The sequence below is a fragment of the Numida meleagris genome, chromosome Z (genome assembly GCF_002078875.1).
Source record: "Numida meleagris isolate 19003 breed g44 Domestic line chromosome Z, NumMel1.0, whole genome shotgun sequence".
In the NCBI taxonomy this organism is placed as follows: Eukaryota; Metazoa; Chordata; class Aves; order Galliformes; family Numididae; genus Numida; species Numida meleagris.
The window spans coordinates 24144039-24167016 of NC_034438.1; the positions used below are offsets into that span (position 1 = coordinate 24144039).

The window sequence follows — 22978 nt, forward strand, 5'->3', positions numbered from 1 at the left end:
GTGGTGAGGCACTGGGACAGGCTGCCCAGAGAGGCTGTGGATGCACTGTTCCTGGAGGTATTTAATGCAAGACTGGATGGGGCCCTGGGCAATCTGATCTAGTACTTGATCTAGTGCTTGGCAACCCTGCCTGTGGCAGAGGCATTGGAACTTGATGATCCTTGAGGTCCCTTCCAAACCAAGCCATTCTATGATTCTGTGATGATTCTATGAAAGCCATATGTGACACAAATACCAGCTTGAGTAGCTCTGGTAAGTGAAAAGTAAGCCTCCTCTGAAAGTGAGTGAGCAGATGAACATTCTGAAAAAGATAAGCTCCAAAAATGTAAATTGATGGAAAAACTATGTTCTCATAGAACAAAAAGGAACCTCTCTCATCTTGAAGGTATAAAGGACAGATTCAGGAAATCTTGTGGTTTTTGTGGTGGCTGACACCTAAGATGAAATGGAATGGAAGGAGAGGAATAGGGTTCTTCTGGACAGAAACATTTTCTTCAGAGAAAATAGCAAATGGGAAGTCCCATGAATCTTTCTCATCTTTCTCAGTGATCTATGAAATGGAAAACATAGGAAAGCAGAAGGGAATTTTGTTTTATTTTTCTAACTTTTTTTAAAGAATGACTTTTTTATTCAGAGTGCAATGAAGGTACAATTAAGGTGGAAACTCTATACTAGCACACTTGGGCATCTCAGTCTCAGCTTGTGTAAGTTTAAAATTATAAACTTAATGGACCTTGAGCAACATCTTAAAAATTTTCACTAATTGAGAAGTTATTTAAATTAAAAGGAAAGTAAAGCAAATACAGACCCACAAACCTTTTTCTTCTGGAAAGAACAGTAACATTTGGCATGCTCTAACATCTCAATTTTAATTTGACAATCTTGACTGCAGTGGTGTTATAAACAACATTATGCACACAAGGACTGCAGCAACATTGCAAATACTAGTGAAATTTTAAAGTACATTTGCGAGAAGTGCATTATATTGCATACTGAACAGGCAATACATAGAGAAGCAGAGGCATAAAACATTTAAGCAAGCTGATCAAGCTCACAAAGTAAGTCTGTTGCAAAATAATAACAACTCAATTTTACTTCTTTCAGATTATGTCTTTCCTCTGAAATCATTATCCTATCCCTATGGTTTTTGTTAGAATTGTAAACGCCACATTGATCAATTCTCTTGCTCCTTACATAGACTGTATTCCCACATTAAATAATGAAATTTTGTGAACAGGAAAGTTGTATTAACACACAGAATTGTAGAAATGAACAAAACCAGAGGAGCTTACCCAAATCCAGAAAACAAACGACAGAAGAGGAAGAAGCCGTACCCCTGGACAAATGATGAAAGGAAGGCAAAGAATCCATTGACAGACATGCAAATCAGGAGTGACTGTCTCCTTCCCACTTTGTCTGCCAAGCCTCCCCAGAAGAATGCCCCCACCATCATCCCAAGGTACACTATGCTACCTGCAATACACACAAAAGAAAAAAGAAAAAAAAAAGAGGAAAAAAAAATGTTGTTTTGTGAGCTACATGGCTGACCACAATTGACCACACCAAAATAGTTACACGTATTTGAATGATTTGCTTTCAGCAATCTCCTATGTTTACAAATTAAGTAAGACAGAGATTAATTTCTTCTTTTCCAGTGAGTAGAAATTGTATGCATAGCTTTGCAAATATACCTAGGGAGAACTAAGTACATTTGTGTCCTATTCTGTTGCATCATCAGCTAGGAGACACAATAAAGCTTAATTTAATTAAATAAGGTGCCTCTAGCTAGCACAATTAAAATACAGTCAAATAAGAGTGAATAGGAGAAAGAATGCCACCATTTTCTAATTCCATAATAAACTGCATTCAAACTTCAAAAATTAAACTTCCCCAACAGATATAAATTGTTTGAACATTTCCTGAATATAATTCTGTAGGGGATTAGTCACTGGGAGTAAAACTTGCTAAGTCTAAAAGAAGCTGGTTATAAAATAGCAGACACTTTCCATTTGAGATCTACAGAACTGAAGATGTCCAGCTTGATCTTTTTCTCATCTGAAGGGTCTCATGCATTCCAAAATGTCCCTGCACCTGCTCATGTTTGTTACAAACAGTGTACTCTGTGCTGCTTCCTTTATGAGGCATCATTTTAAAACACTTGATATAACACACATTATGTTATTTTTATATTGGCATGATGGAGAGTTATATTTCAGTTAGGTTAGTGTGTTGTTTCTACTACATCTGTGACAGCTACAAACCTGTGTATACATTCACAGTGGCTACTTCAGTGAAATACAAATGTTGGACTACAATTTCCTACGTTTTCCTTTCTTACATTTTAGATTTTTTTGTAATAATAATGATGTTATTTTTATTTCAAGTAGTACATAGAAAACAGTAGTATAAAGTGATCAGTATCCATTATTTTCTTGTAAATTCAAGGTCTCTACTGAGTAAGCAACATCTGATGTTGTCTCTGAGCTCTAATTTTACATTTTGAACTGTAAGTTACTGTGAAGGATTTGTAATAACACGTAGAGAAAATTCTTCTAAATTTAATCTGTAAGAGGTACATGCAGTCTGTCTACTCAAGAAAACACATGGAATATTATTCTGAGTAGCAGTAGGCATAGTAATTCAGAAATATGAATGAGCATGAAACATTCACCTGTTGGGAAACATTGCATGCCTGGTAGCGCATAGCTGACTTTTCTCAAAGATTTACAGTATGACCTTAGATAAGAAGTAAGCTGTGTATGTGCGGAATTTAGTGCTTGTAGTGCTTTAATTAACAGCAGGTGCTGTGCTCGAAAATAGCCTGGGAAATGATATTGTTTTGAGACACTTCTGAGATCTGTGGGGCACCTATCTTGTAAACAAGTATGCTATATAAGGAAGGGCTGCTGCCCTAATAAACGAAGCTATTTGAACTCACACTGAGTTGCTGCTTCCCACATGGGCAGGCGGGGGTTTGTCTTTTCCCTTTGCTGACTGTCGGGGTAACCCTGTGTCCAAGTGTTTTCCTACATTCACCATGTATCAAAAAATTAATAGAGTACTTAAAAACAAAGACCAATTATTTTTTCATTCTCTGTATAATTCAAATAACTTCTGAAATGAGAGGGTAGTGCTTCCAACAGTTACAGTGCAAACCCACATATATTTATGTATGTAAGTATATGTTTTGTATACAGAAACAATACCCAGAGCAGATTTTTTTTTTTTTGGTCTGTTCCTATTTCAACTTCCTTATTTAAATTAAGTCAGGCTATCAAAATCTGTCATTCAAATAATGAATTCTACCTGTTTCAGTTCTCTGGACAAAATGAATATACATCACTCATCAAAATGGGATCTTTGAGAAGGGAAAAAGCTATTACTTTTGCCTTAGTTGTGTCCAGTATGAGTAGATCACTTTTTTCTTCAGCTGTTCCTTTAGCCAATATATATATAAAAAGAGTGTATTTCTAGACTGTATTCTCCTTGAGTCCCTAAGGACCACATGATGGATCCATGGATCCATTGCTGATGATCACAGAAGCATCTCTTTACCTGAGCAAGACTAACAAGTTTCTTAAGGACAGTAGTTAAATGTCTTCCCAAAAGACCTTTTATTGGTAAACACTTTTTCACTGACAATATGATCTTAATCTTTCTTAATCAAGGCATATTGATGAGAGTATAGGTAAATTGTGAGGTGGTGAGGCACTGCCACAGGCTGCCCAGAGAAGCTGTGGATGCCCCATCCTTGCAGGCATTTAGGGGCAGGTTGGATGGGGCCCTGGGCAGCCTGATCTAGTGGGCAGGCTGACCTAGTAGGTGGCAGCCTTGCCCATGGCAGGGGGGTTGGAACTAGATTATCTTTAAGGTCCATTCCAACCCAAGCTATTTTATCATTCTAGGATAACTTCAGAATTTGCAGAAATTGTAAGATATTTTTGTTCTCTTTCATCTGATAGTTTAGTCCAGGAAGGATACAAACACGACAGTATTCTGTTTGGTTAATGGGGTTTGGCAGCAGACCTTCATTCCCATCAGATTTTCTTTTGGTACAATACTTGGGATACTACTAAACACATACAATTTGTATGTTTTCTGGTCCCAAAGACACAAAGTTTAGTGGAAGGACTTGACATACTCATTCAACTACTTTAAGATGGAGAGGAGCTCTGCAGAGAAGGACCTGGCAGTCCTGGTGGATGACAGGTTGGCCATGAGCCAGCAGTGCGCCCTGGTGGCCAAGAAGGTCAATGGGAGCCTGGGGTGCATGAAAAAGAGCATGGCCAGCATGTCAAGGGAGGTGATCCTCCCCCTCTACTCTGCCCTGGTCAGGCCTCACCTGGAGTACTGTGTCCAGTTCTGGGCTCCCCTGTACAAAAAAGACAGAGATCTCCTGGAGAGAGTCCAGCAGAGGGCCACAAAGATGATAAAGGGCCTGGAGCATCTCCCCTGTGAGGAAAGGCTGAGCGACCTTGGTCTGTTCAGCCTTGAGGAAAGAAGACTCAGAGGGGATCTGATTAATGTTTATAAATATCTTAAGTGTGGGAGTCAAAGGGACATGGCCAACCTCTTTTCAGTGGTCTGTGGGGACAGGACAAGGGGAAACGGCCGTAAACTTAAGCATAGGAAGTTACGCACCAATGTGCGAAGGAAATTCTTCACAGTGAGGGTGATGGAGCACTGGAACAGGCTGCCCAGGGAGGTTGTGGAGTCAACCCGCCTGGACACCAACCTGTGCAACCTGCTGTAGGGAGCCTGCTTTGCAGGGGGTTGGACTCGATGATCTCTAGAGGTCCCTTCCAGCCCCCACAATTCTGTGATTCTGTGATTCTGTGATCTCTCCCATGGGCAGGACTACTGTACCACACTTCATGCAGATCAGTACTCGTAAGTAGTTTAGAACTTATATCCAGCAGAGCTGACACATGTCAAATTTAATTGAAAGAACTTAGCAAAAATAGTTCAGTGGCTGCACTAACAGCAGATCAGTTTCAAAAAGGCAACTAAATTTCTGATATATACTGATATATCTGACTTATATTCTTAAAGTGAAATTCTTTATTACTTCGTATCACATACCTGCATGCCATTTGCTTTCCCGCTCTACAGTTTAATATCAGAAACACTCACAGCAGGCCAGTAAAATATTTAGATATTTATTTACATTGATATCTCTGAAATAATTTATGTATATAATCCTAATCTTACTGGATAGCTATATTTCTCATGATGTACAGAAACATCAAAACATTCTGAACAATGAAAAAAAAGTGTCCAGGTCTTGAAGGTTTAAAAATACTCAGCTTTCTTTTTGATTAAAAGTTTTTCAGTCATGGTACTGTGCTTTAGCCTCTCTTATATCCATATAATTATCCTGAAAAACATAGGGATATAGCAACTAAATGTAGTATTATTATCCTATTGATTGTGGAATCATAGAATCTCTTTTTATTTTGTATGTTTTTCATAAATTGCATGTTACATTTTGCACATTCCAATAATAGTAATTAGTAAGTATGTAAAAATTAAATACCTTCTCGTTTGCCATTAACTTTAAAAACAAGTCATAAAAACAGTAATTGTATGGGCATATATATATGCATATACAGATTTTAATGTCGCATGACATCTTGAGGGAGGTTTTTCCTCCCTTTTTCAGCATCTACTACTGATTCCAAAACTAGCTGCATTTCACTTTCCTTTAGGTACATCAGACTAAAAGAAAGTGCCTCTAAAGAAGTTAGTTCATATAGCATGAGGCACACTGTTTTTACATCTAGAATGATTACAGAAACATATTTGTCATGGTTTTATGATTTTCGGTTATTGGTACTCCACATCATAACATCATGTAGTGGATGTACCTGGTTCTCAGAAGAGAAGGACTACTACATTCCCCAGGGTACTTTGCTCCTCTGTTACCTTTTCTGGACAGAGGGAAAAGATAAAAACTTGCAGATCTCGAGACCTCATCCCTTTTTCCGCCCGTCTCTCATCCTGGCAGCACCTCGCTCTCCAGCCATCTTATTGTCGGTAGTAGAGTAAGGCCTACCTTGATTTTGGACATTCTCTCTCCCTGTATTGGATTTATCAGCTTAAACTGTAATTATATTGTATTATAATGTGTTGTTTTGCATTCCGATATCTTGTTTAGTAAATTAGTTTGTTTCTCCTCAGATTGTTGCCGCTGTTCTTTGCTCTCAGTGCCATTTCCTTACCCTTTTTTCCCTTTTCCCTTTTCCCGGGGCGTGGGCCCGTGGGTCCTCTGTACCATTTGTCACGGAACCGGGCCAAACACCCGTAAACTGTTGACAATATTTTAAAAATAATAAAGCTTATTTTAAAATACAGAGAAACTGGTGACACCCATAACATGTCTTTGATTTTCCCCATGAAGTAATGAGTAATCTCAAAAAATTCCATCATTTGGTGGAAAGTTGCTGAGAAGAAACGTGGCGGCTAAAAAGAAGGATCCCATACCAAGATGAATATTCTCTTCTATTGTTCTTTTATTAAGTTGTGAAAACCTGTATCTTCCTCCCACGGCAGAACTTCTGCATACTTCAGTGATTTTTTCCATTGTACAAATGTTTAAAATATACAAATGTTTCGTCTTCATAAGAGGAGCTGTCTTTCAACAGAACAGCCAACTGCCCATGCATAAACTTTTCTAGAAGTACATTTTTATTCTGAGGCTCTGGTTGTTAGAAAGGATAATGTAAGCATCTATTAAAAGAAATTACTTAGTATGATAATTCATTTTGCTTCTTTCATACGAATTCATTTTTCTTATTTCATAAGAATTATACTGTACTTTAATCAGTGTTCTTATTTTTCCAGAGATCCTCCTATACATTATTGTTCAGAGTATAATTGCTTATGGTGAATGAATACATATAAATAACATAATGAGCAAGAATATCCAGGTTTATCTTTGTTTTAACTCTGATAAACAGCATACCAAGAGATAAAAGACTATAATCTTTCACAGCTATAGTTATTATCTATTGTTAATTTCATTGATCAGACAAACGAAAAAGTAAAAAGAACTGCAGCCAGTACAAAAGCCTGCTTCAATCAAATATAGCATCTAATTAAATTTTCATAATGGGAGATAATTAAAGCAAACATTTTTTCATTAAGATGAGGACAAATACAAGAAAACTGTAATTACTTTAGAATTAGTAAAAGATCTCATTTCTTAGAGCCATTGTCTTTGCAAGTCTAAAACTACCCATGTGGTTGAAATACTAGATCGCTGGTTCCTAGTCATCGTGTACTGTTCTCCTTCTCACTGGTGCTAAACCTCCAACACTCTAAAATAAATAACTGCAACAAATTGATATTCCTCCACAACAGTCATTCATTCTTTTCTCTAAACAGGGCTGGAAGTTGTGTAATATCAAGGCATATGTTTATGGATTGGTAAGACCTAAATGATTAAGGGACTAAAACATTTATTGTTTAGACATTCAAAAAAAGGGGACAGGTACTGCTTTCAAAAACATGTGAGCTAGCAGACCATACTAAAACTAAATTTTACATTAACTTTTGCAATTTCTAATCTTCTGAAGCCATAATTTCCTTTATCTAAATGCTAGCTGTGTGCCACAGCAAACATTTTGTCTTAACTTCATCTGCTAAATTATTTCTCTCACCTGATACTATGCAATATATGCAAATCCCCAAATGCCACAGCATATCAAGCTCGTCTCTATTACTATTCTGCTCTCTAATCTGCTCATTCTTCACCTTCTTTCTGGATTCTGCAGTTTCATCTAGTGCAGATGCTAAATTACATATTCATTTTGAAGCTTTTTGCTATTCTACTTAGTATGCGACTAAACAGTCAATTCAGTCTTACCATTATTAGAATTATTTTAATAACGACTGTAGTAACACAGTTTATCTGATTGAAGATATGAAAGGTATAAAGCTATTTTAAAATGAACACTGAATCTTTTCAGTCTCAATATAAAAGTTTATGAAATACCAGTGACACTGCAGTGATTCTTGGAGCTTTGAGTGTGACTTCCAACTGAGTGACCTACATGATTAATTCTCAAATAGTAATAATTACTTCCTTGCCGGCAAAACTTTGCACAACAGAACATTTAACATTTGTGTCTTTTCACTTGTTTGTTTTATCATTTATTGCAGAAGACATTATGGATATCCTTCACAGTCAGTAAAAAAGGACAATTTCACTCTCACTGAGAGGAAGGAAGATGCTGAATGCTATTGACATCAAAAAAAGACACTTCATCTTCTCTTCTGAAACATTTTGGTCAATGTAGAAACATTAAAGTTTTCACTGAATGAGAAAACTAATAAATACTATTTCATCCAAATCATTCTTAAAGTTGTTTATTAATTTCCAAAAGTCTGTTTGTATTTATATAGGAAAATAACTCATGCTCATTAAACAAATAGACCCTCTACTGTTTCAACAAAAAGAGGAAAACTAGAACAGACAATTCTCTTATGCCATTTTTGAACATACCTACAAAACATCTGAAGACACTCAGTCTGGTAACAACCCAGAAACTTCACAAAAATGGAAATCAAGTGAACCATATCTGAAACCTATCTGGTTCACAGAGAAAATGATCCTGTTCTCAGCCTGTAAAGACGAACTGCAATATTTGATATAGGAACTCAACCATGAAAGTCAGGAAAATGGAACAGAAAGCAAATCTGAGCAAAGGAAAGGTCACACTCAGTTGACCAGTGCAAATGGGGAAAAAAAGAACAAGTATCTCAATAATTCTATTTGCAGAGCTATTTGCAGTCTCTAAGATACTAGGGAAAAAAACATGATAAGCAAACAAGAAAACTCAGAGCACTAGGACAATCATAATCTGATGATCGATTTAATCAAAGGAAAACTGTAATGAGGTACCCAAGTACTGCATCTTTAAAGAGAAGAAAAAGAGAAGCTCCATGAATACTGAACAAAGATGTGGCAGTGAAAAAATACAATATATTAACTGGAAATTTAAAACAAACAAACAAAGCAAAACAAAACAAAACCAAGAAAAGTGACATTGTTTCCATATTTTTCATTTTCAAAAGGATCAACTCCAAATTTCCCAGAATACTGAATTCAAAAGAGGTAGTCAATAACACACTAAGAAACCTCCAAACATATGAAGGCGACTGATTGTAAGTGAATGGGACTCATGGCATATTCAGATGGCAGAAAATACATAACAGAAGATCAAATGTGATGATAGAAAATTCTAGGTTAAATTTTATTTAAAATTTTGGTCAAACACTGGAACTGTGTTCCTAGAGAGGTGGTTGATGTTCCATGCTTACCAGTGTTCAAGAGGCATTTGGGAAATGCCCTCAACAACATGTTGTAACTTTTGGTTAGCCCTAAAGAGATCAGTCAGTTGGATTATTCCATTCCATTCCATTCCATTCCATTCCATTCCATTCCATTCATCACACTGAGACTAAAATAAAAGTGGTCTCACAGCACACCCACCCAAACTCATTGCCCAGTGGCGTACTTATAAAGTTCAAGGCTAAGGCAGGAAGACAATTTTGTTACTTGGGAGGAAAGAAGTGAGGAGAGTTCTGTTGTCGTCAAATGCAAACAAAAAACAGTTTGTCCAGAAATACAACTTCTGTGTATTTCCATGTCATAGGTCTACACCAGGCAGCTCTGGGAGGGATTACAGAAGTGAAAATCGATAGATGGAAAGGTTTTACCATAGCTTTTCTAGCACTATATCAGAAATACCACTCATATGCAAATAAAATGTCCCATATCAATCATTTGCAGAAATGTCATTCAGATATTATTGTTGGTTTCCTCTGGCATGATTATATTAAGTTTATGGGCCTCACAAGTTCACATTTTACTTATTTCACGTATCTCAGCTGTGAGCTTTGCAACCTGAAATGTCTGTGGTGTAAGGCTCAGTTTCATTCCAGAAGGTAAGAAGGTAAAAATGGCATTTCATTTCCCTATTTCTCTCCCTATTTTCCATAAACTTAACTCTTGTTAAGTTTATGAGGCCTTTTTTATTTTAATGTAGTAAGTGCAAAAAATGTGATTTAGCTCTGGACCTTTACGTTATCTGTTAGTTTACATTCCTATATTTTTGTGTTGTTGACATTGGTTGAAGGCTCTGTATGCTATTATCTCTCCATACAGTTCTAGGGACTGTTACCTTATTGTATAACAAAAATTTGCAGAAGCAAGTGTGCTGATTTATATATATATATATACACATATATGCTACATCTTTACAGATGAGTTTCCTATGAACTCATATATTATTTTAATTGAAACAATGCAACGACTAGGAGAATAACTGTTCCTGCATTTCCACAGATCTAAATTAGATAAACTAATAAATGCATAGAAGCACAGCACCTGCAGATGTTGTGACAGGTGACAGATTACTCAGTGAACAGAGAATTTTCTTCACAGCTGTATTTTCTGATAAGGGAGCAAAACTGACAACATGGTAATCCAATACCTTTGCATTACATTGTCTTTATAACTTGTTTTATGAATGTTGTCAGGTCAATAATGAATTCTTTAAAAAATTACAAACTATTACTTGAAGTCAATATAATTTGATTTATTCTGTAACAATTTTCTCAGAACAAAAAGTAGGTCAAAGTTATTCCATTTTCTTCATTAGCATCATTTGCAGACTGAGTACTGATAGTGATTATTGCAGCAAACAGCAGTGCACACTGCTATTTTATACTACTCTTGCTTGGCTAGCTAAATCAATAATGCATGATAGATAAAAAAGACCAATGCAGTACTTCCTTGGTACTCACGTCATAAATAATTAATCAGCACTTAAATTTAGCAACACAGGGCTGTAAGAACCAGCCAATATTTGTTATTTTTCTTCCCACTTCTAAAAGACAGTTGTTACCAATATCACTATGTAGAACACAGTTTTATCAAAAACTCAGGTAATCCCACATGTTGATGTGAGGCTGTTGACAGATTCTCTAGGTGCTATAACTGAACATATGATTTTCATGCTATCTTCTGCTTTGATCCAATCATTCCCTCTGGCATTAGGAAGAAAATCCTAATAGACAAGCCTCAGATAAAACACACCTAGTTAAGTTAAGCTATCCTAATAACTGTAATTTCTGGTTGTCTTCCCCTGTGACTACACAGGTTCCTCTGGATCTTGCGCTTCTCAGATTTAGACACTAAATTCAGTGCACTCTTCACCCAGCTCTGAATTGACCCTGTCATGCCAGAAATTACTGTGACTTTGCAATTTGAAATGCACTTCCATGGAAATCCTGAGAATCAGAATGATTATAAATGCTGCATGTGATTGAACGATGCACAGCACTTGCTGTGCGATGTGCTAGGATTAATTAAATTTCAAAGTGTTAAAAAAAAAAAGGAATAATTTCACTAAAGCTTTAAATCGCCCACACAGTCATCTGCATTAATCATCTCATTTCATATCAAAATCGTTCATTTTGGCTACAAGTTTTATTGCCTGAATGTTAATTCCTTATTTGCCTAGTCCTGCTTCTGACTCAGAGCAGAGTCTATAAATATCACTAACTTTTAATTAGTGCTGAGCTATAACAAAAAGTAACAGACTACAAAATATGTATATATCTCTACATTTATAGCAGAATTTAACACAACAGATCAAAGAACCGATCAATAAGATTACACTTCTACCAAAGGGATCTATACAACAATAAAACTAATGTATGTTTATTTCTTCAGCATTTAATCAACTATATTCCAGTACTGTGCAAACTTTTTTCCTTGTAAGTGAGACAAATCAACCAACTTTGTTTATTTTCCTTCATCTTGTAGTGGCTGTTATCATCTCATTTTTTTACAATGCAGTGAAAAGGTGGAGGGAAGAGAAACAAAGCTGAAAAACAAACAAACAAATACCATAAACCTAGAAATCTCTGACTTCCACCAGCTTCAAAAAGCAAAACAAAACAACAGTAAAAAACAACCATGACACTGAATTAGACTTAACTGAATTAGACTCACTTTCATCAAGAACTAGTTACCGGAATTAGCAAGTGTCTGAAATATGTCTCACAGCCTCTGACAAGAAACAAGTGTTCCATCACCTCACACAACCAGCGGAAGAGTGAAAAAGGGAACTCCCTTTGCTAATGACCACACTTCTTTCTGCTTTCCCATATGCAGTCAGAGAAATAGATTAATGGAATCAAATGAGAAATAACAGATCAGGATAATCCCCTGTGCGATACCAATATACCTGATAATGCTTTTTCATTAACAGGCTTTTAAATTATTTATTTACAATGGTGCCAGTGGTCAGAATTATACTGTCTACAAGGAAAATTGTTTAGGTGATTGTATATGTCAGTTCATAATCTCCATTTAAGAAGACTTGCTCATGGCAACTTCAGATCCAACCCCGAATATCACCCTGAGTTCCAGGAGATCGAGAAAGTACTCATGCACTGTGATAACAAGGCCTGACAAATGCCACATAAAAACTCTTCCTAAAAGTTGGAAAGCAGAAAGAAGTGGGATTGTTAGCTAAAGGAGTTTCCTTTCTCAGTCATGCTGTGGAGCATCAGGTGAGGAAGGCCGAGTCTGTTGTCAGATACTGTGGGAAATGTGTGAGCACAACAGATGGGCAAGTATCATGTTATGTTCATCTCTTAAGCTCAGGCAAGGCTCTGCACTGCTAACCAGTAGGTAGCAAATAAAGTCTGGCTGGCTGACGTGACATGAAGCTTGCAGACTGACTACAGTTGGCTGCTGTTGGGAATGTAGAACTTTATACATGTAAAGCTGATGTCAACACCATTTCTTAACGTCCCTAGTTTGTATTACCATCCTAACTTTCTACCATCCTTATAAAACATACAAACTTCTGTCAGCCTCATAAACTGGTTTCTGTGGAATTTTAAGACATTTTGTTCATCACACGTTTATCCTAGAAAAGTTTACTTGTTAAGAAAAGCTAGAAGAACATAAAAAATGTGTCATCAAAGCCTCTTTTATTTCCCACTATGTGGATCAAAGACCAGGAGACATTGGTTAAAAGGGTGATCAGTTTAAGAGAGCTGGGGAACATCTTAGCATTCAAGTGACTTCCAATAGTTGAAATGCTGATAGTTTGATATAAAATGACCGGTAAGAACATTTGAAAGCTTCTAAAATCCTTGATTGATTAAATCCATAGGTAAAATGCATTGGAAGAACTTTACTCAGATGTGACAAAGAGCCATTAAATCATGTTTGTTCTGTGTCTCAATGAGGTTCATTAACACAGTCTTTGTGAAAATATTTCATCTTTTTGCTGGAGAGCTCATGGGTCTCCCCTTTCATTTCACTGCTTAAAGTTTGATACAAGATGCAGGATTCAGACCTACAAATACTCAAACGATTACGCATTTCAAGAAATGAAAGCTCTGGGTTGTAACGTAACTGTGTTGCAGAATTATCCAGAAAATAACCTTGAAAAAAATGCACCACCATAGCCAAAACGTTCAGTTTAGTTAAAAGACTGGATTTGACACATTGATTTAAGAAGTGATATATCTTCAGCCATAGATACCACGGCAGTTGAAGGAGGGAAAAAAGAGTGATGGTGACAGCCAAATTAAACATGGGAAATCATCATAGCCCTCAGGCTTTTCCTTTGGGAGGCATTTCCTCCTTTCTGCCATTTTTGTAAGATTATACATTTGTGTGTGACACGAATGGTAAAATCACTGATCTGAGATTGGACAGGCAGAGTGAGAAAATAACCTGCAGTGCCTAAAAAAGCAGTCCAGTAATCTTTAACAGTTTTAGACACAACCAATCACTGAGACAAAGATTTTAAGATAACTGCTAACACAGTTATTTAGCTTTATTTATGTATGCAGATAAATGATGCAGGCATATTTGCACATGTTGCTCAAACATGTTTGTAACAGACTCATTAGATGCAGAAGTATCTTAATGGCTACTTATACAATCTTCACAAGTACATACATTATCCTAATTGCAGGCTATAATTTTCATCATCTAAATAAAAGTGAGTTTCCAATATCGACTGCACTCACTGAATTCAGCTGAAGTAAGCACAGCTTAAATCTTGAAAAATGTTATATTCTGGCAACAAATGGTTGGCTCAAAAAGTTGCCCAGTAATTTACTAGCTCAACATACAGTGGTTTAATCTCTTTGGCATTATTCCAAAGTATGCAAGTATAGTTATGTGCTTTAATTTAAAAAAAAAAAAAAGATAATGCTAATTATAGAGTTCTTAAAACGTAAGTTGGATAAAACAGCATGTGGCTCTGCAATGCAGTCACTGTAAGTCAGTTTTTATTATATTTGTTACTCAGGTTGAACCTGCATAACTGGAAGGGGTATTGTGCCAAAGAAATACTATGTTTAACCCCTGAACAGTGAACCTCTTAAAAGTGAAGAGTGAACATGTAGGCTGATGCTCAGCTTGTAGTCCTCAGTAAAGCCGCATGCGGGAACCGTGAAAGAGAAAAAACAGCTGACCTGGTGCTGTTGTTCTCCCTAATAGCACAGTGGTTTGGCAGGGAGAAAATCACAATCTGAAAAGGAGGGCAGCTGGAAACAACCTTGAATTACCGGCTTATAGAAACCTGTAGCCTCTCTGAGAGTGGAACATGCTGCATTTTGTTAATGTTTCAGATTCGTGCTCCCATATCCCATCTCGTTACCAGTACATGACATTCCCTGAGACATGTGTTCAGTCTGGCTCTTAGCAGGCAAAAATCACATCACATACTCTCCACTGTGCCTTTTCTTTTTCCCTCAGAAAAGAAAAACAAACACAGCCATCATCTCCACTGCTCCAAATAGTACAGCTGGTTAGAACAGAGGAGAATCTCTCTCTTAGTATTTCTCCCTCAAACAATTGTGCTTGGAAAGTAGGCAGAAAAAGCACAGCCATAGGTGTACTTTGTTGATGTCACTGTAAGAGAACTGTACTGTACCAGAGGTTAAAAGCACACATGATGGCATTGGTATTTCTCACATCTTCTGAAGAAATAAGATTAATCCTACAAGCCAGTTTTCACCTTGCTCTGCAATATTTAGTACATGTTTAAATTATTGTAGGTCTATTTTCAAATATTTCTATTGTTGCAAAAGATTTATTGCTACTATTAACAGTAAATGATGTTAACTCTGTTATTTCATGTCTATTTCATGGTCTAAAGTCTGCAATGGTTATGGTAACTGTTCTTAACCTGGATGCATTTCCTGTGAATACGGTACCTTTCAGAACCATACATTAAGTACTTAACATTTTGACATCTGTGAAACATTCAATAAAATTTATACATGGCCAACACATAACATTAAAAAATGAAGCCTAATTTTTTTTTTCCAAAATAGTCAAGAATTTTAACATGCTCTCCATAATAGTAAATAAAATTCAACATAAAAATGTGCTTCAAGTCATCTTAGTCTGAATCTCCACAACTGGAGAGGCCTCTCTAAAAAGGAATTTTGCTCAACAAACTACATGAAGGATACCTAGGGAAAACACAGTCTGAGAATAACAACAGAATTCCAGATTTGTACATATGTTTAAGTTTCTAAGGATATGGCTGATCAAGAACCTGCATTTTGAACTGAGGGAAAAGAGGGAAATGTACAGCAAGTGGAAGCAGGGTTGTGTAGCCTGAGAGGAATACAGGGCTGTTGTCCGCGTGTGTAGAGATATGATTAGGAAAGCCAAGGCACAGATGGAGCTGAACTTGGCGAGGGATGTGAAAGATAACAAGAAGGGGTTCTACAAGTACAGAGGCAGGAGGAGATAGGCCAAGGAGAGTGTTCCTCCTCTGATAAAAGGTAATGGAGAGCTGGCTTCCTCAGACATAAAAAAAGCTGAGGTACTCAGTGAGTGCTTTGCCTCAGTCTTTACTGCTGGTCAGGCTTCCCATGTCTGCCAGGACTCTGAACCTCTAGGTGAGGGTGTGGGGAGAGGATTCTGTCCCACTGTAACAGCGGAACACATCCAAGACCTCCTCATGCAATTGAATGTATGTAAGTCCATGGGGCCAGATGATATCCACTCCAGGGATATCTCTCAGGACTTCTGAGAGAGATGGCTGATGTGGTTGCTGAGCCACACTACATCATATTTGAAAAACCATGGCTGTCGGGTGAAATCCTGTGACTGGAGAAAGGGAAACATTATTCCCATTCTTAAGAAAGGGAGAAAGAATGACCCAGGGAACTACAGGCCGGTGAGCCTCACCTCTGTGCCTGGGAACATCATGGAGCAGATCCTTCTAGAAGCTACGTTGAGGCACATATGAGACAAAGAGGTGATCCAAGACAGCCAGCATGGCTTCACCAAGGGCAGATCTTGCCTGACCAATCTGGTGGCCTTCTGTGATGGAGCGACGGCATCAGTGGATGGGGGAAGGGCGACGGATGTCATCTACCTGGACTTCTGCAAAGCCTTTGACATGGTCCCTCACCACACCCTTCTCTCCAAATTGGAGAGATATGGATTTGAAGGATGGACTCTTCAGTGGATTAAGAACTGGTTGGCTGGTCACAGCCAAAGGGTTGTGATCAGCGTCTCTATGTCAGAGTGTAGGCCAGTCACAAGTGGTGTCCCCCAAGGGTCAGTTTTAGGACCAGTGTTCTTCAACATCTTCATCAGTGACACAGACAACAGAATTGAGTGCACCCTCAGCAAGTTTGCAGATGACACCAAGCTGAGCAGTGCAGTCGATACATTGGAAGGAAGAGAAGCCATCCAGAGGGACCTGGACAGGCTGGACAAGTGGGCCCATGAGAACCTAATGAGGTTCAACAAGGCCAAGTGCAAGGTGCTGCACTTGGGCTGGGGCAATCCCAGGTATTTATACAAACTGGGGGAAGATCTCCTTGAGAGCAGTCCTGCAGAGAAGGACCTGGGGGTCCTGGTGGATGAGAGCCAGCAGTGTGCGCTTGTGGCCTGAAAGGCCAACTACGTTCTGGGCTGCATTAAAAGAGGAGTGGCCAGCAGGGAGAGGGAGGTGATTGTCCCCCTCTATTCAGCTCTTGCGAGGCCCCATCTGCAGTACTGTGTCCAGGCCTGGGGTACGCAGCACAAGAAGGATGCAGAGCTCTTGGAATGGGTCCAGAGGAGGACCACCAAGATGATCAGAGGGCTGGAGCACCTCTCCTATGAGGAAAGGTTGAGGGAACTGGGCTTGTTTAGCTTGGAGAAGAGAAAGCTCCAGGGAGACCTCATTGTGGCCTTCCAGTACTCGAAGGGAGCGTATAAACAGGAGGGGGAACGACTGTTTACATGGGTTGATAGTGATAGGACAAGGGGGAATGGTTTTAAACTGAGACAGGGGAGGCTTAGGTTAGATATTAGGAGGAAGTTTTTCACACAGAGGGTGGTGATGCACTGGAACAGGTTTGCCCGAAGAGGTTGTGGATGCCCCATCCCTGGAGGCATTCAAGTCCAGGCTGGATGTGGCTCTGGGCATCCTGGTCTAGTGGTTGGCAACCATGCCCACAGCAGGGGATTTGAAACTAGATGATCCTTGAGGTCCTTTTGAACCCCGGCCATTCTATGATTCTATGACATGTGCAAGGGATCTGTGGATTTAGTTAGGCACCTAGACAATTTGGAGAATCCCATCAGACACGTAGATGCATGAATACTTACAAAACAGTCCAGACCCAGTTCCTTCAGTCCTTTATTCAATATTCACTGTAACTGTGAAATTTCAGATTTCTGCCAAAGCCAAGGAAAGCTCATACAGGCCTGGGAAGAGAACAAATAGCTCAAGCTACATGATCTTGCCTAAACATGTTTAGGCGCTAGTCTTTGTATGAACCAGCAATCCTGTGTATAACCTGTGAGTTCAGAACAGTATTCTATTTAAGATACTGACGTATCTGAAAAATATGGTAGTTAAAATACAAGTGGTTTACCTGTTGTCAGGTAAAAAAAAAAAAAAAAGTTTAAGGAAAATAATCACTTATCTTTGTGACTTTCATAGTGATTTTTTGTGTGACAGGCTTCCACTTGGTGGAACAGGATTAGATCAGGGAATACTTACATAAACTGGACATTTGGAAGTCCATGGAACCGTATGGGATGCATTCACAAATGCTGAGGGAACTGGCAGATGTCATTGCAAGGAAAATTTATGATCTTTTGTCAATTGTGGAAAAAGGGAGGAGTACCCAAAGACTGGAGGAAAGCAAATGTCAGTTGTGTATTTGAGAAGAGCAAAAAGAAGGATCGGAAAAACTGTAAGTCAGTCACCCTCATCTTGGTTCCTTGGAAGGTGACAGAACAGCTCATCCTGAAAACCATTTCAAGGCACATGAAGGGGAAGAAAATAATCAGGAGTAGTCAGCATGGATTTACCATGGAGAAGTCATGCTTGATCAACCAGATCAGCTTCTATAATGGAACCTCCTACAGAAGCTGTTGAAGTATGGGCTGATGAGCAGATAGGTGAACTGAAAATGGGCTCAACAGCTGGACCAAGAGGACGGTGGTCAATGGCACAAAGTCTAGTTGGAGGCCAGTAATAAGCAGAGTATCCCAAGGGTCAATACAGGATCCAGTCCTGTTTAACTAATCTTCATTAATGATCTGGACAATAATGAGAGTGCACCCTCATTAAACTTGTGGATAATGTGAAACTGGGAGGAGTGGCCAACTCACCAGGGGCCATGCAGCCATCTAGTGGGACCTCAGCAGGCTGGAGAGGTGGGCTGACAGGAACGTTACTGAGTTCAGCAAGCACTGAAGAGTTCTACACTTGGGGAGGAAGGAACAAGCCCAGGCACCAGCACATTTGGGGTCCACCCAGTTGGAAAACTGCTCAGCAGGAGAGGACCTAGAAGTCCTGTTGGACACCAAGTTGAACGTGAACCAGCAATGTGCCCTCACCACAAAGAAGGCTAACAGTATTCTTGGCAAAGTATTGCCAGTAGATCAAGAGAGAGGATCCTTCCCTTCTAATCAGAGTTCACGAGGCCACACCTGGAGTGCTGTGCTCAGTTCTGGGCCTCCCAGTACAAAAGAGATCTGGACATACCTTAAACAGACCCGCACACTTGGTGACAAGTTACTATAACCTTGCAAGAGTTTAATCATGTTAACTTCCCTGTTTTGAAGGAAACATCAATTCAGAGAGGAAAAAAAGATTTATGTTATTTTTATTTAACCCCAAAGGCATCAAGAAACCAGTTCTTAATTCTAATTAAAACTTCCACATTATAAGTTTACGGGCTCTGAAATACTGCTGATAATTAAGTAGCAGACAGAAGCTCACACCAGAGTGAATATAGAGGGAATTTGGGAATTTTTTCTGGTGCAAGTAAAACAAAAATGTGACAGAGTGGCTTCATGGATACTGCCAAATACTTTTAACCAGCTCATGTCTCCTGATAAACCATTGTGGCATGAGGTATGGATGAGGTATGACAAATCAGTTTTTATAGTTAGTCAAGTCAGTGAGTGCATTTTTAATGACAAATTAGGGTGTTCTTAGGTTATTTCTTTACAGTCCAACAAAATGCCTTAGAAATAAATGTTATGTACGTGTAAGAATTCCTCTTCATAACTCCTAGCACTGGCCTAATGATTTTAGTATTCTAACATTAAAGTCCTCTAGATTATGGAGTTAAAATCATGGAAAAAAAAATGCCTGTCTAGAAGACCCCAGTCAGGACATAATTATGATGTGAAATCACAACAGCGAAGTAATTAAAATGCATAGCCATGAGGATCTAGTTATGATTATATTGAAACACTTTCACTAAGCATTCACTGTCCTGATGAGTATTTTGTATTACTGAAATTATGGTTATGCTGTCTGCAAGGCCTGCATATCTATTTTGGTTGTAGGTCTTATAGTCACCACTGCACAGAAGGATTGCAATCTACAGTGCATTTCTATTAGCAATGGGCAAGTAATATCATTTTTGTGCAGCTATTGATAAAACAACCACATTACAATGACTCACTACACTGCAGGGGAAAAAAAAAAAAGAGGAATTAGTTCTACTGGGTTTTTTTGTTTATTTTTGTTTTCAGCACCTTAATCTTTTAACATAGGATTATTTGTTCGTTAATAACACAGAGGCTAGTGTTCTACTGTTACAAAAGTAAGATATGGTAACAGCCATTACAGATCCTATATTTTTGACACAATAATATATTGCTTGCACAACTAAGCCTTCCCTTAGTTTTATTGTCAAGCAATAGTTTTGTCAATACATACATAATATGAGGGATTTAATAGCTTCTGTACTGAATTGTATTTGATAATGGATGGAATCATTCCAGTATATCTCAAGACAGCATCATAAAAAATTGAGCGACTGAGAAACCCTCAGCCCTCATCCTGACATGGGTCACATTGTAACAGACAGATGTGAATTCTCACAGCCAACTACAACTGTGGGGACACCACCACCCACTCTCAAGCACAGACACCTCCACAGTGCTTACAACAGTTATCTAAATTAAACACTGCTTTTTGAAAATATAAAGTATCTTCCCCCATGTGTCGTATTCTGTGGTATTATCTGCACTGGCAAATTAACATTAAGGTAACATTCTTTTTCAGGTTGTTTTTGTTTCTCTTCTTTCTCTCTACTCTTTGAACTACTTGCAAAGCTCCAGAATGGCTATATATAGATATGTTTATGCACATTCTTTCTGTAAAAAGTAGATCTGAAAACTCACAGATTCAAGCACGACAAATTAAATGGCCAAAAAAATGTAAGTTTGCATAAACAAGCAGTACCAAGCAGATTACTTGCATGCACCCTCTTTAGCCATAAAAATGTAGATTAATTAATTTATTCTAGTAGAAATCACTGCACTGTACAGATAGCTGGAGCAGTTCGTTTCTAACAACAGATCATCAAATGGAAAGGAGTTTCTCAAAGCACCCAGTGAGAACTCAGCTCCTGTTTCCATCATTACCGTCTGACACAGAAGAGTTTTAAATATATATGAGGAAGGATACATCCCACTTTACTGAAGCAAACAGAGCTAGACTAGTAGTATCAGAACGTCAGGCATACCCCAGAAGCACAAGCACAGACTGGCTAGCAGCACTCTCACCTAGGCGCAAAAGGTTGCTTCAGCTTGCCTCTCTGCACCATCAGAGGGAAGTCAAGTGTTCCCCACCAACCACCCAGACACAAAAAGCATAACTCATGAGCACCTTTAGCCATCCATCCCTGTGGCTTCTGTCCCCTTGACTCAAAATAAACATTATACTTTTTGGATGGCTAGAGAATAGTCACTGAGAGAAAAAGAGATAAAAGCAAGAAAAAAAGCGAGAGAGTGTTTTCCCTGGATTTCCTGCATTCCCCATATTGTATTCCACCTAACCCTTGGGAATGCTCTCACTCAGCACAATAACTGGTATTGGACAGCTGTGTGTAGTATGTAATTTATTCTCTATCACATCTGTATAAATCTTGAAGAATTCCAAAAAGTCACTCTTTCTTTCTTTATTTCCTTTTAATATCTGGATATCTACTCCTAAAAAGAAGAAAAAGAATATCCCTCTGTTGTTAAATTTCACTATGCAATCTTCCACCTTATTGATGTATTTATACTTAGAGATTGAAAAAGAAAACAACTATTTTAAAATAAAATTATAAATTTCATTAAATTTATATTAGCACTTAACGTGGTTTGCTTCTTTATATTCAATACAGAAGTATTTGTATACTAGCATTGGTGTTAACAAAATTTATATTTAGGCATAACGTAAGTGAGATCTGTAAATGCAAAAAGACAGAAAGAAGACTTCACTCACCAAGCCATCCTGATCCAGAATTGGGTATACACATATCTGTCTCAGCACTGGGCAACACAAATCCAACCACAAAAACTTCAACCCCATCAGCCATTAGAGCCATTCCCAAAACAAAAAAGAGGGCCCACTGGAATCGACCATGGCCACATTCTTGTATTATCAGTTCATATTGCTGTGCTAGTTCTTCTTCATCAGCTTTCCTTTCTGTTTCCAGTTCATGACGATCTTTATATTCATCATGCATAGGCTGCCCTAAGGCCACCATGCCATCTTTGCCCTGCCCCATGTTTGGGATTCCCTGATACTCCCCTTCATAGATTTCATCATCTTCATCATGCCCTTCAGTGGCTTCACTTGATCCTTCATCATCATTAGCTTCCACACCATAACTTCCTCCTTGGACATAGTAATCATCATCATCTTCCTCATCCTGGAATCGACTGTAGGACCTCTGCGTGTAGCCATCCTGAGCTTTGTCAACAGCTTTATTCACTTTTTTCACTGCTTGCCTCTTTACCTCTTTGGCAATATCTTTTGCCCCTTTCACTAATGAAGTCCTGTCTTTGTATGTTTCCTCCATCTTGTATCTGCTCTACTGCAGAGTCAACTGCTGAACACTATTTGGAAAATGTACTGCGTGTTGGACGCCAGCAGGAAGAGGCCAAGAACCTGCAAAATATGAGAGAAAAAAACAAAAGTTTATACTTTATTTCTTATTTGCTTTCCCACATTATGTAGTACCATATCAAAACAGGACACCATAGTTGAGGACTTCAGCTATAAAAACATGCAGTATTTAGTGTTACAAGGAAAATATTCCAGAGGAAAATCTAATATCTACAAGTTTTCAGAATGAAATTTATAACATTCTAATTTTTCAATAGTTGCTGGATTTCGTTCTGAAAGAAAACAAGCTGTATTTCACATTGGCACTGTCCCCACTGAACCGTTCCATTTGAACTGCCACTGTCCCATTTGAACTGCTAGGTAGTAAAAGGCTACAAATATCTGCTTTTCTTCTCAAACATTTTCCATAAAGTTTCCGTAATACTTCCATCTCCCCAAATGGATAAAACTTGTCAGGAGGTAATATTTCTGAGCTCTGTACCAGTCTTCTAAAGTTGACTAAACTTGGTCAGTGCATTCACACAGAGCAATGCTTAGCAATGATTTTGGTG

The 22978-nt window shown here is 38.3% G+C and overlaps 1 protein-coding gene across 1 annotated transcript in view; it reads right to left on the bottom strand.

The window, feature by feature from the left end:
• Positions 1–22978, bottom strand: part of SV2C (synaptic vesicle glycoprotein 2C) — a 100465-nt gene that overhangs the window by 51502 nt on the left and 25985 nt on the right. Inside the window, exons 2-3 of the mRNA XM_021381448.1 lie at positions 21801–22469; positions 1293–1473 (exon numbers count right to left, since the gene is read on the bottom strand). Coding sequence (XP_021237123.1) covers positions 1293–1473; positions 21801–22380 — 761 coding nt within the window. The 5' untranslated portion in view covers positions 22381–22469. The remainder of the gene's footprint in view (positions 1–1292; positions 1474–21800; positions 22470–22978) is intronic.